This window comes from Halichoerus grypus, chromosome 14 (assembly GCF_964656455.1).
Source record: "Halichoerus grypus chromosome 14, mHalGry1.hap1.1, whole genome shotgun sequence".
Taxonomy (NCBI): domain Eukaryota; kingdom Metazoa; phylum Chordata; class Mammalia; order Carnivora; family Phocidae; genus Halichoerus; species Halichoerus grypus.
The window spans coordinates 18,023,210-18,042,858 of NC_135725.1; the positions used below are offsets into that span (position 1 = coordinate 18,023,210).

Genomic DNA, 19,649 nt, shown 5'->3' on the forward strand with positions numbered 1-19,649 from the left:
CAAGGTAGGGATTCTTTATCCCTGTTCTGCGAGTGATGACACCGAGACACAGCAAGGTCAGATACCTTGACCAACGCCATGCAGGTGACACATGATGGAGCCATGCTGTGAATTCTGCAGAAGCTGGCCCTTAATCACCTAAGGTCACATGGACACAGAGGGTTTCCTCTAGGGTAGTGTTGACCTTGTGTTGCTCAAGATTCAGAGGAACTGTCTCCCAGGTGATTGGGGAGGGGAGCATGGGGAAGAGGAGAGGTATGCAGAGCGGGCTCCAGGGCTTCTAATCCCTTCATCTGCTCTTCTACTTTTGTTTGTTTAAGATTAACCAATTTTTAAAGCTGCTTTGCTACTAAAAGCGATTTGAAAAACCACCATATTGGAGGCTTAGGAGATGTAAGTTGGTCCCTAGGAAACCAGTGACCAGACATAGAATTCAGCTTGGAAACCCAGTGCAGAGCAAAAACATTGAAAAAGCCACAGGTTGGTGATGCAATGCACAGGTGTGTGAGGGTCTGAAGGGAGGGTACAGAACACATCTGCAGCAGGAGCAGGGGCTCTTTCCTGTTTCACACTTGGACTTGAGAATGCACAGAGGAGTCAGTGAGTACCTACAGTCACATGCAATACAGCCAAGATGGGTCTCTTGGGGGACAGCAAGTGAGGATGTAGAATGAGAAAGGAGTCTCCTGAGACTTTGCCTATAGCCACCTGCAGATAGACAGGTGTCTAATCCATTAGTGAGGAAAGACAGTGATGAAACTGCTTTGTGTTCATGTCGTCCATATTATAATGAATCATGTAGGTTCTCATATTAGTTGTTAAATATGCCTGGTTTGGTATAGCCGGTGCCCTATTTTGATTAATTGTGTCTACTTCTTATATTATTTCTAAAACGTTGGGTTAAAAAATTCAGTTATCAAGCAAGAGGAGCTAATTACCCAGTCAGAGTTATAGTACTTGGAGACAAGCCAATTTCGATCAAAGCATTAGATTACCAGTTACTAAACACTGGGCATCAAATAGGTATTTAGACAGGGACTGAATTTTTTTTAGGTATAACCAAGTAGCAGTCCTCAAAGAAAATATCACCCCCAGGAGACCTTGCCTTTCTTTGGGTGAAAAAGATACATTCTTTCCCTCTATGGATTTGGTCTAGAAGACAAATAGATATGGGAATCTTTTAAAAGGCCCCATGTGGTGAGAGACGATGGACTCTGAAAAACAAACTGAGGGTTCTAGAGGGGAGGGGAGTGGGAGGATGGGTTAGCCTGGTGATGGGTATTGAGGAGGGCACGTTCTGCATGGAGCACTGGGTGTTATGCACAAACAATGAATCATGGAACGCTATATCTAAAACTAATGATGTAATGTATGGGGATTAACATAACAATAAAAAAATTAAAAAAAAAAAGGGCCCATGTGGTCATCAGGATGGAAGGCACAGCACAGAGAATATAGTCAATGATATTCCTGCAGTATGATGACAGGTGGTAGGTAGCTACACTTGTGGGCACGGCATAACATACAGACTTGCTGAATCACTATATTCTATACCTGAAACTAATGTAACATTGAGTGTCAACTATACTTCAATACAAAATTATTTTAAAAATAAAATAAAATAAAAGGCCTTGTGTGTGTGTGGGGGGGTGGTGGTGGTGAAGGGAGCCAAAAGGTACAAGTTTCCAGTTACAAAATAAATAAGTCCTGGGAATGTAATATTACAGCATGGCGACTACAGTTAATAATACTGTATTATATATTTGAGAGTCGCTAAGAGAGTAGATCTTAAAAGTCCTTTTTTTCTGTAACTATGCATGGTGATGGATGTTAACTAGACTTACAGTGGTGATCACTTCACAATATGCACAAATATCAAGTCATTATGTTGTACCCCAGTAACTAATATAATGTTATATTCAATTACACCTCAGTTTTTTAAAAAGGACCAATATTTATCTCACTGCCAATTCTAATTAGGTGATTTTTGGGTGGCATAGCCTCAAAACTGAAAACTAAAACTCTGAGGCAAATATTTGAATATAGTTATATTATTTATATAATATATATTAAATAATATACAAATATTATAATTTATATAAGTATATTTTAATGTTTTATTATTAATAACAAATTAAATAATATAGATATTATAATTTATATAAATAAATTTATATAAATAAAAATATTTAAATATAAATATGTACACACACAAACGGCCCAATGTACAAAATATCCCCAACATTTCTTAAAATTCACACTCTAGGACCTTATCTCTTGGGTCTGTTTCCTTGAGCCACCCATCCGTTCCCATGTCCCACCGCGTGTTGTGACAGCCAGCAGGTTAGGAAGCAGTCACATGGGCCGGACCGAAGGAGGTCTTTACCTGACTGCACAGCTCGAGGTTCTGGGAGTACACAGCGATCTGCCGTCTGGGCTGCTCTTCCTCCAGCAGGTAGCTGGCCAGGAGGATGAGGACATCAAAACCGAACTTGTCTGCAAATGCTTTCAAGTCAGTGCTGATACTGCTGTGAAACATACAGTCCTGAAACGACAACAGGCCAGTTGGTATTAGTGCCAGACTCCCTCGCCTCGGGGAGTTGTGCCACAAATTTGTCCCGCGTTGTGATGTGTCGTGACAGCTCTTTATTATCAGAGGCAAGTGAGAGAAACACACAAGTTTGCAAACTTTCATGCTATGGCTTAAAATGTCCTTTGCTTGTTTGTTTTCCTAACCCAAGGAAGGAAGGAGTCTTGGCCATTATTTTTTATTTTTTAGAGAGAGAGAGAGAAAGTGAGTGTGCGTGAGCTGGAGGGGAAGAAGGGGAGGAGCGGGGGAGGAGGTACAGAGGGGGAGAGAGAGAGAGAATCCCAAGCAGACTCCCGGCTACGTGCAGAGCCCCCATGAGGCTCCATCTCACCCTGAGATCCTGACCTTAACTGAAACCAAGAGTCAGAGGCTTAACTGACTGAGCCACCCAGGCACCCCAGAAGTCTTGGCCATTATTAAGATAGTTTAGACAAGGACTAAATGTCTTAACAGTTCTTTCCTAAAATATTTATTCGAACGTTGACTTTGTAAAAAATACTTTTCCTTTTATTGTTCACAGGATTAGGAACAGCTCCTGACTATCATAACAACCTATCACTAGAAAAATAGGAGGAAGTTATTGTTCTTTTTTTTATAATTGTTTTCCAATGATTATTATAAAGCCAAAAAGAATCCCTAAGGATGAATCTAGCTAAATGCTTTTTATTCCGGTGTAGGAGGCCGGGAGATTTATGGAAGGCTATGATTTATCAGATCTTCCTGCTCTATGTGGTAGCTAAGAAAGAGTGAATCATTGTGGAAAAGGAGCCCACTACCACAAACCTGTGGCTCACATCATCTTCAAATATGTGCTGGCCTTTTTCCGTTTTGTTAACAGCAATGAGAACCACTTTGTTGGCATAGTTAACTCTCTTTTTTAAAGAAATGAACTGAAGACCATACGTTAGCTCCTAGCATAATGTCTGGCATATACTAGTTGCTCAAAAAATGTTTTTGTTTTAAAGATTTTATTTATTTACTTGAGAGAGAGAGAGCAAGCGAGAGAGAGAGGGCATGAGTTGTGGGGGGGAGGGAGGGAGAGGGAGAAGCAGACTCCCAGCGAAGCAGGGAGCCCAAGATGGGCCCCGGGATCATAACCTGAGCCGAAGGCAGACCCTTAACTGACTGAGCCATCCAGGTGCCCTTCAAAAAATGTTTTTGAATGACTGGAGAGATAGACACACAAAATCAACCTTTGCTACATAATCCTCTATCATATATGTATACACACACACACACACATATATATATGATCATCATAGACAATCCACTGACAGTTGAAATCACCATAATGTGCACTCAAGAGATACAAAGAATTCTATCAATTTTTGTTCTGATATAAAAGGCATCAGAACTGTGTGTGCCACTGGTAAAGTATTAAAGTGACACAGAAATATGTACCATAGGAAGAGAAGGGGCCACGTACCCCCTCCCCAGATAGCCGTGACGAGGAGCTAGACAGTGCAGTGCATGGAGATGCAGGCATGTTCCGTGCCCAGATTTATGTTTGTGCGTGCTCGTTCTTTGAAACCTGTGGATTTCATATTTGTGGCTTAGATTATTTACCGGCTGCTTAAAATATCCATAACACACGTACTCTGTCCTTCTGCTGAGTTGAATGTCAAGGTCTATGAGGCCTCTGAGAGGCCACACGAGACACCTGACAGGTGTGGGGGCCCAGCCCATCACGAGCGTCCAGCCCTCAAGGAGTGGTTGTTGTCTACTTCTGCTAGGCATCTCAGGAGAACATTGCCCTTTTTGGGCACAAGGACTTGCAGGTGGGAATTCACAAAGCTCTCAGGATACATTGTTGCTGAATACCAAGGACCTATTGTACTGACTTGGCCGTGAAATTTACGATGTTCCAATATAATAGCTTTTGGCAACCTGTGTCCCAGAAAGCATGCTGTCAGTTTTCATGCTTTTTATTTATTGTCCAAGTGTCATAGTAATAATCTTTAAAAAGATACTTAAAAAATTAATTCACCCACAATAGAAATAGATATTTAAAATGATATATTTTTAAAAATATTATTTATTTATTTGAGAGAGAGAGAGCACGAGCTGGGGGTGGGGACAGGGAGAAGCAGACTGCAGACTTCCCGCTGAGCAGGGAGCCTGATGCGGAGCTCGATCCCATGACCCTGGGACCATGACCTGAGCTGAAGGCAGACGCTTAACCGACCGAGGCACCCAGTGCACCCCTAAAATGATATATATTTTTTTAAATTGGACCTCATACTTTACACAATGCACATTCAGTAGATGAAATTATTTCAAATCATCACAGATGTTGTCCCTCAAGAGGACCTCAATGCTGAGCTTTTTGCCATCATGAATTATAAAAGAAGCTATGGTCCTGAAGGAGAACAAGAATGGACAGCAACTACCTACATCTTACCTCCCACATCCTCCAGACTGAAGGCGTTGGCCAAAAAGCTTAGCAATTTTCCTTTCAAATTTTTTTTCAGTATGTACATAAAATCCCCCACATACAGTTATAAACACTTGAAAGAATATATAACACTTCTAAGAGATTTTTCACATATAATAACAATTATCACCAGACTCCCAGCTAGGTCACTTGAACAAAAGAAGGCAAGTGTAACTGGTAACTGAGCGCAGGATTAGGATTCAGTAGATTCGGCATTATTCAAAGCCATACTTGTGGAACATTTGCTATTCAAAACTGTTGGCTGAGCTCCAATCTGTTTGGATTCTTCTGTGTGCAAATGGCAGCTCTAGGCTCTTGCTGGACTCGAGTCCAGTGGCATTGGCAACACCAAGCATCTTGTTAGGAATGCAGAGTCTCAGGCCACGCCCCAGACCTACTGAAGCAGAAACTGCCTTTTCCAAAACTCCTAGGTGATTCGAATGCACATTGGAAATTGAAAAGCCATTTCAAAAAGGGAGGCATTTGTTCTTTGATGTATTTCCCTCTGACCCTTTCTTTGAGTTCTTTCAATGCTGTCATTTTACTGGGATTTTTATTAACTCACACCCTCAGCTCCTTGTTCCTCACACTGCCTTCATCATAAACATCACCCCGGGGCGGGTGTGTGTTTCTCTACCACTTTGCCAGAAGCTCTCCTTTATCGGGTCGGGGATTGGGTCCAAGATTCTGTATTTTCATTATGTACCTCAAGTGATTATTCGGATCAAGCTCCTTTGGGTGACACTCAGTTCTCCTCTGGGTGGCCCCCAAATCCATACGACCATATGAAGTATTGAAAAAACAAAGATTTATGTAAATCACTTAGGCATGTTTCATGTTACATTACCTCCAAAATGGCGATCATCAACAACTATGTCCTATCTACCCTCATAGAATTGTCCAAACCAGAGTTGATCTTACTGACTTTAGGAGTGTGTCAGGAGGATCATGTTGAAAACAGCATCAAACAAGAGAATGAGTGAGAATCTTCAGGAATCTGGGAGGCAGAGCCTGTTCTGCTTTTATGCCGGTGCTGTTTGCATAGGAGATAATTTATTATTGTCTTCTAGCTACGCAGGGAGTCATATGCTACCACGGCTCTTATGTTGCTGACAAGCTAGGCTGGCCCTGAATAAACAGCACTTCATCATCAACACAACCCAACTGTAGATAGAGGTTGGCATTTTATTCCCCCCATCTGCCTTCTACCTGATAAATTACTGTTTTAGTTACATGTATACAAATACTATTTGTTAATCTGCTCAAATGTCTCCAAAATGTCTCCTCCACCTTCAGTTAAAATTATATACATACGCGTATGTATAACTCACTCAATTTGCCAAAGGTTTAGAAAATGAAGAGCTCCAACTGTAACTTACCACCCCCACCATACAGCCTCCCACCTTAGCAGCGGGACCTCAGCCTGAGATTGCTGCAAGGAATTTACAAAGTTACTTTACTAATCATTATAGCTGGGAACTAACTGGCTGGCACAAAACCCAGCCCATTCCAATATATCAGCTATGAAGAATGGGAAGTGCTCCCTGTCACTGTCCTTTGTCACCCATGGGTCCAAAGATTCGATCATTAAACATTTTTAGAGGTCATGAGTCCTTTTGCCCGAGTGATTTCTAGTTTTGGAATGAGTTGGAAGACCCTGGAAGTGTGGGGAGAAAAAGGCTTTATTATTCCCCAGCCAAAAGCTAAGGTGAGATTGATGATCATGATGACAAAGAGCCAGGGAACAGAAATGATATGGCTCTAACTTTAACTCATATAACAACCGAGAGAGTGATGGTGATAGTGTCCAGGAGATTTATTATATTTGTGGTTGAAAGTTTGCAGACAGATGCAGTGGGAAAATCCATTCTCTCACAAAATCCTGTTTTAGTTCTTATTCCATTGCTCTGAAAAATTGAGTCTTTATGCTATAAAGTGCCAATAAATGTAGTGCATTGCATGAAATAAAGGTGATCTAACTAATGTCTTGTACACATTTGAGTACTGAAATGTGGCTATTCCCTGGGAGAGAAAAACCCACTCTTCTGACATTGCTCATATATTCCTATCCTCTATTGTCTTCTGAATCCCTCTGTCCGGTTTCCGCCTCCATCCTTCCATTGAAACTGCTCTTCTCAAAAGTACCAATCGCTTCCAGGTGGCAATATCCAAAAGTCACTTTCCTGTTCTTACTCTATTTGACTTCTCCAAAGAATTCCACGAGGTTGACCCTCCCTCCTTCTTAAAACACATCATTCCTTCACTTTGCTGACATCACACTCTCCTTGTTTTTCTCCCAGCTCCCGGGCTACCCTTAGGTCATCTCTGCTGGTTCCTCTTCCTTTTCAACCTCTAAATGTTCATGTCTCAGACTGTGTTTTCACAACTCTTTCTCTTCTTTACCTACACATTCTCTTTGGGGATCTCATCCAGTTGCCTCGCTTTCAAACCATCTGTCTACCAGTGACAATCAAGCTACGTCCACCTGAACTCTATCCTTGTCTATCCACATGGTATTTCTATGTAAATGTCTAATAAGCATCTCAAATTAAAAAACAAACAAAACCAAACAAAACCTACCTCCACCTCAGTTTCCTCCATATCATTAAATGGCACCACCAGGCATTCAGTTACCCAAGCCGAACATCTAGAAATCATTGATTCTTTTCTTTTCTCATTCCTCAGCCATCAACAAATCCTGTGAATTTTACTTCTAAAACATGGCTCAAGTCCAGACCCTTCTTTCCGTCTCTGTTACTGTCCTAGCCACGGTCACCATCATCTCTTGCTTGAACGGTGGTGACAGCCTTCTGACTGGTCTCCCTGCAACGGCTCTTTTATCTTACAATCAGCTTTTCCCGCCGCACCAAGAGAGAGCTTTTAAAAATGTAAGCAGAATCACGACACTTCTCTGCTTACAGCCACTCAAAAGTTTTCAATGTAACTGTTGTTATTTACTATCATTTTATTTATTTTTTAATTGGGAGGAGGAAGTCTTAATGTCCTCAAAATTGAGTTCTTATAAATCAATGGGAAAAAGTAAACATAGCAACAGAAAAACATTTGACCATAAGACTTTCACAATTGAAATACAAATGCCAGTAAATATCTGAGCTCACTGATAATCACAGAAATCCTTTGATAGTAAAATATTTCATCTTCTCTTTTCCTGTTATTGGTAAATATTTCCTAAGGGGCATTCTCACACACTATTAGAAACACATTCTAAAGAAATAATCAGATATGTATACAAAAGGTTTGTGGACAAAGCTATTCACTGGATTATTACTTTAATAACTAAAACTTAGAAACAACCTAAATGTCCAACAATAAATAAATGGTTACACGAATTATCAAAGAGTCTCACAAGAGAATAGTATGCTGCTATTTTACAAATTTTGGTGTAGGAACTGGTTATTCCTATTAAAATTACTTGCCTTATGTCCTTTATAATATATATGAACTTTCAAATCATAGTCACATACATTTTTAAGTCACTTAAGTGACTCGCATGTAAAATCTCTAAAGGTGAGGGGATTGAGGAAGTTATACAAAGTTAAATGTGAAGCAAAGTCATTTAAAAATGATATAAGATTTAAAAATTGGGTAAACAGTGTTTATCTCATTAATGGAATCTTTATTTTTGTCAAATTTTATTTATTTGACAGAGAGATAGCACAAGCAGGGGGAGCGGCAGAAGAAGAGGGAGAAGCAGATTCCCCGCTGAGCAGGGAGCCCGATGCGGGGCTCGATCCCAGGACCCTGAGCTCATGACCTGAGCCGAAGGCAGCCGCTTAACCAACTGAACCATCCAGGCACCCCTGGAATCTTTATCTTTATTTCCAAGTTACACTCAGTGAATGAGCTTCTGTTTGCCAATACACAAATAACAGCTTTTAAAGCATCAAAAAATTGCGTGGTGATTTCTCCTTCTGCTAAATCACCATGGGGAGAGCCCGCTCCATCATTCCCACTGTTTCATCTCCAAGTGCCACATGCCCTTCCATAGATGTTACTCCTCATGCTAACAATTCCAATTCAGGTCCATCTTTCTGGATTACACAAATAATCCAAAAACAGTTGTCTCTCTTACAAATTATAAGTGAAATATATTGAGTAAGGCTTTTATTAAATGAAATAAATTATTTTCTAATGTCATGGACAAGCTATGCCAGGATTTATTACGTTTGAGAGTCTTTTCTTCTTATAGGAAACAGAAAAATCAAGTGAGCAGGTATTTTTTTTTGTAGGTACGATAAAAATCATTCCCAAAATGAAAACAGAAGCATGTATACCTTCATTTTGGGGGAACAGTGAGTCTTAGAAACATAGTTTGACAATCCATAACTACCTTGCAAGCACAGTGACCAGCATGGATTGCTGAGTTACTGAAATTTAAGAGTATAGTTTGACATTTATACTCTGCATGGATTTATTTCTAGACTGAGGACTATTTTTTTTTCCATCAAGATATAAGAAAAATGCTGAGGTGTGTACACAAATGTTCTAACTGAAAGCTTTATGATTTATGCTACCAAAATTCCATTATGATGTTTAAAATATTCAGCAATAATAAAGTCTGATAATTTTGACAGGAAAATGATTTATGAGAACACAAAATGCATAAATTAAGAGATTTCATTTATTCTGTTTTTCATCCACTCTTTAATTGGTAAGCAAAGATATTTCCCATGTTTTTACCAGATGTCATTTAACAACAAAAAAAGAAAGCTCTAGTGTTCTTATTTTTATAAGCCCGCCAAGGCATTTTAGTAGTAAAAACTTCACTGGGTCTATTAAAACTATATTATACATCATACTTTGAAAATAGAGTCAGACAGTACATAATATTCTTCATAGCTAAAGAGAGAGCTCTATTGGGAAAAGATTTTGTGAAAATTGAAAATGCTACATTATATAAATGAGTATGTAACATATGTATATCAATATGATTTTCATTTAAACCAGTAGTGAATTGTCTATCATAATTTAATCAAGCACTGTGTCTGCATTAAGCACTCTGTTACATGCTTTGCATCATCTCATTTAAACTTTAAGATGCCCTGATGAGGTGGGTAACATCATCTCTGTTTCACACAGAGAAAAAGAAGGCTCTGAGAAGTAAAGTAACTGATGTCACACGGCTCATCCAGGTGAAAAATGGGAGTTGAACCCATGTTCTAACCTCCACATTATCCTTGAATGAGAAATACTTCATCACCAAAGATACTACTAATGAATTCTGCTTTTAATGTAATAAAAAACACTTTTTTGTTACTCCATGTATGACTATTTAGTATAGATTTGCCCTCATTACTATACACAAGAAAGCCACACCCCTGATTTTAACAAATGCTAATAATAATGAGCTGCTTATATTTTTTGATGATTCAATATTATCATGCTTTATGACCAATTTCCAGTTTTTCATCTACTCTCTAAAATATAAGTGTAGGCTGACCATTAACGGTATGTATAGGCCTAAAATTGAAAACTCACCCAAAAAACTGCTATGAAGAAGAATGTTGTGACATTTTTGCAGCAATATGTACTTTTAAAAAGTTGGGCATGCATATGTATGCAGAAAACATAAAAAGCAGGAGAACCGGCATGGTCACGGGTTACCCAGAGTTACCCCCATGTAGTTTTGCTTCCTTTGGTAGCTTCGACACACCATGGAAGAATCTCAATTTACATTCAGGATATAAAAACTCTAAGGATGCTCCCAACATTACGTTTCTTCTGCTCAAAAGCCCAGAGAAACCAGGAATTAGGCTTGCAGAAGATGGATGGGGAGAAAAAAGAGGTAATTTTTAACCAGAAGGGAATGGGTATCTTAATAGGAAGTGTTAAAATTAATTAAAAGGGAAAAAAGTAAAAAAAAAAAATTAATAAAGGGAACCTTATTTGGAATGATGTCAGGAGGGTAGCAAGGGAAGCTCTCACACTTTACCGCTTGTTATCAATTGTAAAGCCAACAGGAAGAGACAGACCGTGCCCATAAACACTACTTTACTACCCCAGCGGGAGCAAGAAAGGCTTTCCTTCTGCCTTGGCAACAGCCCCTAGAGACTGTCACAACTCAGCCAATGAAAGCCATGAACTTCAAATCCCAGTTTACTCCAATGGACTTGTTGTTTACAACAAACAGCCTTCCCTGCTCCCCCACTTCCTCTGTAAAAGAGTGTTCCTCTCCTTTGTTCTGCTGACTTGCCTATGGTTTTCCATAGCTTGCTTGACCTGGATTGCAATTCTCTACTATTCCTGAATAAACCCATTTTTGCTGGTAAAATAACTGACAGTTTTAATTTTTAAGGTTAACAGAAGAACCTACATCGTTTCAAGCAAAGTCCTCCTATAAAAGCATAAGCATCCAAGACAAAATAATGTATCAATCCGCAAATAGATGCTTCAGTGTAGGTCAAGCACGTCATAAGTATTAGAGGAGAAACCAAGAGTCTTTTAAACAATCACCCTAGTAAGGTCATCATTTGGGTCAAAGAATTCAAGAAGAGAAGGAGAGAGCACATGTTTGCTGAAAATTGAAAATTATTGTTTTCACATCATGGGAGAAATAGTTACTACCTCCTATAACCATATCATTAATGAAGAGAGAGAGCAAGGGAGAGAGAGAGAGAGAAGGGAAGGAGGAGGGTAAAGAGTTCATCCGGAAGCACAGGTTTAAATTAAGAACTTCTTATTTAAAATGAAGTGGAGCGGTTTCAGGTCAATCTGAAATTAAGCAAGTTGAAGTCTTGCACCATCCTTACTGTCTCCATCATAAAGAGAACCAATGTTACAACCACAGAGAGTTGCCCTGAAGAATGATACTTCATAGAGAAGATGTGCTAGGCAGACTCTCACAACTAGTTAATAGTAGATTGAATACTTGCAATGGGGAGGTTCACAACCAATTAAAGATAAATAAGTCATGATCTCATTAACGATCTCAGCCTAATTTACATTTTCTTTAAGGACAGACCTATAATCATCAAAACTTTTCGATACAATATGGATGCAAGGACTCGGCAGGAAAAGGGCTACACCGTTGTTCCCCGCTAAGGGCCCCTTTGTTAGAATTTATGTGTGTTTATAAGGACTTCTATATGGGAATGAATAACTCAGGACCCATGCGTAATGGAAAACCCACTCATTAGTCATGCTTTATTTTTGAAATGGTGGCGCCTGGGCAACACTCCAGCTACCAGATAATAATACTGAATTATTTCCATAATTGTGTGTAGATGTTAAAAAAATCCCCATTGGCTTGTTTTGAGCCATGAGCTTGAAAACTTACAGCTTTATTTATTTTTCTTTGTAAAAATAAATCATCTAGTTTGAACAATATTTCGAGAAAGCAGGAAACCTCCCTTCCTCTCTGGGTACCCTTTTCTGATTTATGGAAACCACCAGGCAAGTCTCCAGAAGACTGGATGTACGTGTACATTACACACACTCCTGATTTTTCTAAGCTGTGTCAATATTAACCTGACCAAATGAAGATCAAACTGTCTCTTTTGTTCCTCATGCTCCTCACATGGGGAGCACAATATGGCTCTTGTCAGAGGTGCTTCATCATTTTGGCTCAAGGAAACTGTCAGTACAGTTTGGGATTCGTTCTTCATGGGCAGATATCCTGATGGGTCTAATGAAGCCTTTCTGCTGACAACTCATTTGCTAAAAATACCCAACCATCACCAAGTTTAAGTGGAGGAATATGGTTGTGTCCCCTTTGCTATCAACCCGATGAAAGTGATTTTTTTGAAGTCTAAAAAAAATCTACGTATCAAGGCACACGCCTCTCACCACTTATATATGTGTTTTGTTAGTTTCCATTTGCTCACTGATAAACTTTATGACATTCTTAAATTGGAATCTAATAGGGTAAACACCAATCTTAGAGCACACATGCAGAGCCAACAGTCTGTGTGTGCCATTTGTTGCAATCTAAGCTAATTACCAGAAACCCCCTCCTGCAAACAGATACACTCTGGGGTTTGTGGTTTTATTTTCATTTGGAGACGTCTGTGTGTGGGGAACTCAAGGAATTCATTTTCAGGGAAGGACACTGTATTGTCATAACTCTCTTGGTCCCAAGTCACAGAAACTTACAGCAACTTAAGTTAAGAGAAAGAAAGTCAGAAGGATCTGGGGAGCATTCTCAAAAAGGCAAAGGAAGAACTGGGGAGCAAGTTGGGAGGAGGGCACGGGTTGCCGGGGATGTGCTTCTCCTTTCTCTTCTGGCTTCATTCTCCTCTCGTGTGACCAACTAGCGTCTTCTATGTGCCAGGAAACATGAGCCCCTGCAGCTCCAGGGTAGACCTTTCAGTTTCAGTCAATGTTCATTCCCTCTTGGTTTCGAGTTTGAAAACCCCAGAGAAGAAATTCTGGTTGTTCCCATTTTGGGTTGGATGCCTGGTCCTGCACCAAGCAACTGAGGAAAATTGGAAAGACCACAAAGAGAGATATGGCATTCATCACGACGAAGGGGATGGGTAAGAGTCATTTCCTAGAAGAGGAGGCTGAGCAGATCATCACACGGGGGGCCCCCTAGCTACCAACCACAAAGGACTCTCTCTATCTCTCTCTCTGTCTCTTTCACACAGACCAGATAATTTCCCAAATCCCCATTTTCTTTCCAGCCAACCAAGCCCAAGTCACAGGGAGAGACATACAATGCTTGGAAAGTTAACTTGAGTGAAGTGATTTCGTTAACTTTCATTTCATGGTGGTGTGGACCCCAATTAAGAGAGGTATTATAAAAAAGGAGTGACAAAGCAAATCTACAAAAGCGTTAAGCTTATAAAATATAAGTTATGCTTCATCAATCAAAAATACATAGTACCAGCTATTGAACCCAGGAAAAAGAGACCAAGCCTCCTTCACCTTTATCCTTTCTGGTCAATGTGAGGAATCCCCTTTCCGGCACCCGATGTCTTCAGATGCTCTGATCTCTCTTATAATGGTCAAACTTCCATTGCTATTTGCACCATACATATGAGACACCATTATGCTTTAAATACAAATGAGAAATGATCTACAACCCCTGCCTAAAAGGCAAAGCATATTTGGGACAGTTGTGTTTATATGTTATCATTTTATACAAGAGTTATTTATAGAAGGGCTTTAAGCAGGCCAAATGCTGGGGGGCAAAATCTGAATTCATAACAGGTAAAAAAGTAATAACTTTAGAGCAGGGTTTCGCAAATTCAGCATTATGGACATTATGGCTGGAAAATTCTTTGTTGTGGGAGCTGTTCTGTATATTTCAGGGTATTTAGCAGCATCCTGGCCTCTACCCACTGGATGCCAATAGCAAACTCACTCCCCCAGTTGTGACAGATACGTCTCCAGACATTGTCAATTGTCCCCAAGGGGCAAAAAATGCCCTAATTAAGAACAACTTTAGAGAATAATAGTGGGAGTATCTTGCAAACTTAATAACTCAAATCACATCCAACTTTTTCAGAAACATTACTGCATAAAGCAAGACATACCCTTAATTCCATTTGGTTTAAGAGGTAGGAGAAAAAAAAAATGCAGGGATGAGGGCATCTACATGAATACATGGCACTCATCAGCCAAATGTTTCCTTTTTCTAAGCAGGCAAAAATTAAAAATTCCCATCAATTGTCTTTTAGTTTATATTAGCATGCTTGTAAAATAAACAGCATTTTGATTTGCTCAAACAAAGGAAAAGCAGGATGATTTTCTTAAAAAAAAAAAAAAAAGCCAGGATTTTACTAAAACATCAACTTCCTGTGCCAGGAAAATAGTTTTTCTCTGGGTATCTTCCAGATATTTTTTTAGTCTAGAAAAATTCTATTAGCCCAGGTCAGTTATGGATAAATAAGGCATTTTTAAACACCAAAACTGATATTTGGGATGCCTGAAAATGATATGCATACTTATCTTTTAACTCTGTTGTGGTAACCCCCAAATATGGTGGGTATTGAGGGTAATGCAACATGTTTGGGGCATTGTGAGTATTCAGTGAATGGCCAGCATCCATGTCTGATAACAGACTACAGGGAAAAATTAATCAAAATCCATTTCTGAGCCTGAATTATCTGAAACTCTATGTCTACAGCACTGGTTCTTAACCTTGGTTGTACCTTAGAATAACCCAGGGAGCCATGAAAAAAAAAAAAATACAAATACTCAGACCCCACCTTTTAAAATTTAAATTTAACTGGCTTAAGGGGGGGGGGCTGGGCACCCATGTATTTTCCAGAAAGTTCAAGCCATTATTCTAATGTGCAAGTAGGGTGCAGAACAGTGGTCTATTTGATATAAAGAAACAATTTTCAATTCGTGCCATGTAGGCAGTTTCTCTATCAGTGGTTCTTGTTTCTATTCTCTACCCATTGAGTGAACTTGCATACTCACTGGGAAACCACAAATTCCAAAAATATATGTTCCCATTTTATTTGTAAAATAAGTAGATCTAACTCTCTCAAATGAGCAGATATTAAAATGCGGGGCTTAAAAGCATGGGTTTTGACATCTGACAACCCAGAATTCAAATCCTAGCTCCATACCCTGTTATCTCTGTGCCTTTGGGCAAGTTACTGGATCAGGCTAAGCTTCAGTTTTTTCATCTGGAAAATAAGGGTAAAACCTACTTTACAAACCGAGCTAATCTCTATAACGCTCTGTCCGGGATCTCGGAGAGTCAACCGTCAGTACGTGCTAGTGAAGCAGCAGCAGGACCAACAGCTACAATGATTTTAACGGCAAATTTCTCTGTCAATTAGGTCAATGAAAATTATCCATCTTTAGGTAGAGTTTACAAATTATCTCTTTACCTGGTGTCAGTTAGAAAGAGTCCTGTTTTATCTAAGATTCTTTTGTTGTAGCCCACTGTTTACATCATGTGAGCTCTCAAATTTCTGATTGAAAGAAGGGTCAGGGGGCGCCTGGGTGGCTCAGTCGGTTAAGCGTCTGCCTTCCGCTCAGGTCATGATCTCAGGGTCCTGGGATCGAGTCCCACGTCCGGCTCCCTACTCAGCAGGGAGTCTGCTTCTTCCTCTCCCTCTGCCCATTCCTCCTGCTCACTCTCTCTCTCTCTCAAATAAATAATCTTAAAAAAAAAAAAAAAGAACAGTCAGGTTTAGAGAAAGTGCCTGACCAATTTGCCAGATAGCATAACGGTCCAGATTGATGGAGAAATGGGTTCTTCTCCAGGTTCTGATTTTACTGTGTGGTCATAGTAAATTGATGGGTGTTAAATGTTAGCTGTATCACATTCACCCAGAGGGCTTCTGAAAACAAACACCTGGGTCCCACTCCCAGGGTTTCTGATACCATAGATCTGGGGCCAGTTGAGAATCGTCATTTCCAGCAAGCTCCCAGGTGATGTTGATATGGCTGGTATAGAGACCACATTTTGAGAACCACACCTTGATCCAAAACAAGACATTTCCCCTTTCCGGACCTCAGATTCCTAACCTGAAAAGGGAAGAGTCTATTAAAGTCATAAAACTCATTGCTTCTACTTTCCTTGACTCTTTAAAAATAAAGCTCTGCAGTAGAAGCCTTCTACTTATGTTTTGTTTTTAAGATTTTATTTACTTATTTGAGAGAGCGAGCGAGCATGAGCAGCGGGAGGGGCAGAGGGAGAGGAAGAAGCAGACTCCCTGCTGAGTGGGGAGCCTGACCCGGGGCTGGATCCAAAGACCTTGGGATCATGACCTGAGCCGAAGGCAGATGCTTAAGCAACTGAGCCACCCAGGCGCCCCTCTACTTATGTTTTTATGTATACTAGCTGATAGGATTAAGAAAAGCAGTTAATTAATTAAAAATTTGGTTAAGGAGGGAAATTTCTTTTTATTTTTTAAAGTTTTTATTTTAATTTTAGTTAATGGTGTTATATTAGTTACAGGTGTATAATACGGTGATTCAACAATTTCACATCAACCGGTGTTCATTACAAGTGCACTCCTTAATCCCCATCACCTATTTCCCCCATCCCCCACCCCCTCCGCTCTGGTAACCATCAGTTTGTTTTCTATAATTAAAAGTCTGCTTCTTGATTTGTCTCTCTTGTTTCCCCTTTGCTCATATTTTTAAAAAGATGTTATTTATTTATTTTGAGAAAGTGCAAGCGAACATGAGCTGGAGGGGGCAGAGAGAGAGAATCTCAAGCAGACTTCCTGCTGAAATTATGTATTCTTCTTTAATCGACGCTGGGCTTGATTTTATGACCATGAGATCATGACCTGAGCTGAAATCAAGAGTTGGATGCTTCACTGACTGAGTCACCAGGCACCCCTCATTTGTTTTGTTTCTTAAATTCCACAGGAGTGAAATCTTATAGTATTTCTTTTCTCTGACTGACTTATTTCACTTAGCATTATACTCTCTAGCTCCAACCATGTCACTGCAAAGGGCAAGGTTTCATTCTTTTTTATGTCTGAATAATATTCCAGTGTGTGTGTGTGTGTGTGTGTGTGTGTGTGTGTGTATACATCTTCTTTATCCATTCATCAATCGATGGACACTTGGGTTGCTTCCATATCTTGGCTATTGTAAATAATGCTGCAATAAACATAGGGGTGCATGTATCCCTTTGAATTAGTGTTTATGTATTTTTGGGTAAATACCCAGTTAGTGCGATTCCTGAATCGTAGGGTACTTCTATTTTTAACTTTTTAAGGAACCTCTATACTGTTTTCTAGAGTGGCTGCACCAGTTTGTATTCCCACCAACAGTGCAAGAGGGTTCCCTGCATCTTCACCATCATCTGTTGTTTCTTGTATTGTTGATTTTAGCCATTTTGACAGGTATGAGATGATATATCATTGTAGTTTTGATTTGCATTTCCCTAATGCTGAGTGATGATGAACATCTTTTCATGTATCTGTTGGCCATCTGTATGTCTTCTTTGGAGAAATGTCTGTTCATGTCTTCTTCCCATTTTTTAATTGGATTATTTGTTTTGGGGGGTGTTGAGTTTTAATAAGTTCTTTATATATTTTGGATACTAACCCTTTATCGGATATGTCATTTGCAAATATCTTCTCCCATTCCATAGGTTGTCTTTAGTTTTGTTGATTGTTTCCTTCACTTTGCAGATGCTTTTTATTTTGATCTAATTCCACTAGTTTATATTTGCTTTGTATCCCTTACGTCAGGAAACATATCTAGAAAAAAGTTGCTAAGGCTGATGTCAAAAAGGTTACTGCCTGTGTTCTCTTTTAGGATTTTTATAGTTTCAGATTGCATATTTATGTCTTTAATCCACTTTGAATTTATTTTTGTGTATAGTGTAATAAAGTGGTCTAGTTTCTCTTGCAGTTTTAAAGAGGAAAATTAAAAAAAAATAAATGTTTTATAATAAGATCAATTTCATTTGATTTCAAATGTAAGAGTATGTATTGATTTTTAATCTTTTCAATTAGGGTCAAGACCTTTTAAAATATTGGAGCAGGGTCTATAGGAGCCACCCATCCTCTTTGTTGCATAAGTCATACATATAAAGTATAATGTTCAATTTCTAATTTCAGTTTCATTAAAATAGGATAAAATCTTAGACATATGTGAGATGATCTAAATGCAGACTCCTTCTTCATTGTTATAGTCCCCTCCTAATTTTTGATAGTCATACTGCCCTAATTTGAAAGCACATTTTCATTGACAGTATGTTTCATTTCACTGAGTCTTTCTAAAGCATTTATCTTAGAAAAAATGATCTTTCCTACTCCTATTTCAATTTATTTAAAGTGTGTGATTATAGGGGAACCTGGGTGGCTCAGGCATTAAGCGTCTGCCTTCGGCTCAGGTCATGATCCCGAGGTCCTGGGATCGAGCCCCGCATTGGGCTCCCTGCTCTGCGGGAAGCCTGCTTCTCCCTCTCCCACTCCCCCTGCTTGTGTTCCCTCTCTCGCTGTGTCTCTCTCTGTCAAATAAATAAATAAAATCTTTAAAAAAAATAAAGTGTGTGATTATATTAACCAGTACAACTGTTATAAACAGGGTTAGGAACAAACACAGCTGATTCTTGGTAAACACTGAATTCAGTTAACGGGGACACACCCCCCCTATGCATAGAGAGTTTTCAGTGAGTTTGAAGCATTCAACTGAGGTTATCAGTCAGTATATATCACAGAGCATAAGGAGAATGTGTTTAGTTCAGCACATTAGTTAAGGGAAGATCAAGAGCTTCTACTATCAGAGTCAAGATGTATAGCCCTACCTCCTCACCGCTCAAAACTACAGATCTCGAGTCATAAGACATATTAACCCAGAGCCTCTCAAACTTTAATACAAATCACCTGGGAATCTTGTTAAAATGCAGATTATCAATTAGTAGGTCAAGGACAGGGACTGAGATTCTGCATTTCTACAAAATCCCAGATGATGTCTGTGTTGCTGGTCTGTGGACCACACTTTGAATAGCATGATATTAACCACTGCTGTTAGAAGCTATAAAAGAGGAGGGGCCCATCCTGAAAGGAAAAGCAAAAAGGATGATGCTAACAGTGAATCTGGAAGGAAATACTGACTATTCTTTTTCTTTTTCTTTTTTGAGAGAGAGAGACAGAGAACAGGAGCGGGGGAGGGGAGAGGGAGAAGCAGACTCCCTGTTAAGCAGGGAGCCTGACATGGGGTTCCATCCTGGGG

General features: G+C 39.5%; 1 protein-coding gene across 4 annotated transcripts in view; it reads right to left on the bottom strand.

Annotated features, from left to right (window-relative positions):
- PRUNE2 (prune homolog 2 with BCH domain) overlaps positions 1 to 19,649 on the bottom strand; it is a 253,971-nt gene that overhangs the window by 83,249 nt on the left and 151,073 nt on the right. For all 4 annotated transcript variants that reach the window (XM_078062221.1, XM_036103212.2, XM_078062220.1 and 1 more), the window contains exon 7: positions 2,387 to 2,545. In XM_078062221.1, coding sequence (XP_077918347.1) covers positions 2,387 to 2,545 — 159 coding nt within the window. The remainder of the gene's footprint in view (positions 1 to 2,386; positions 2,546 to 19,649) is intronic.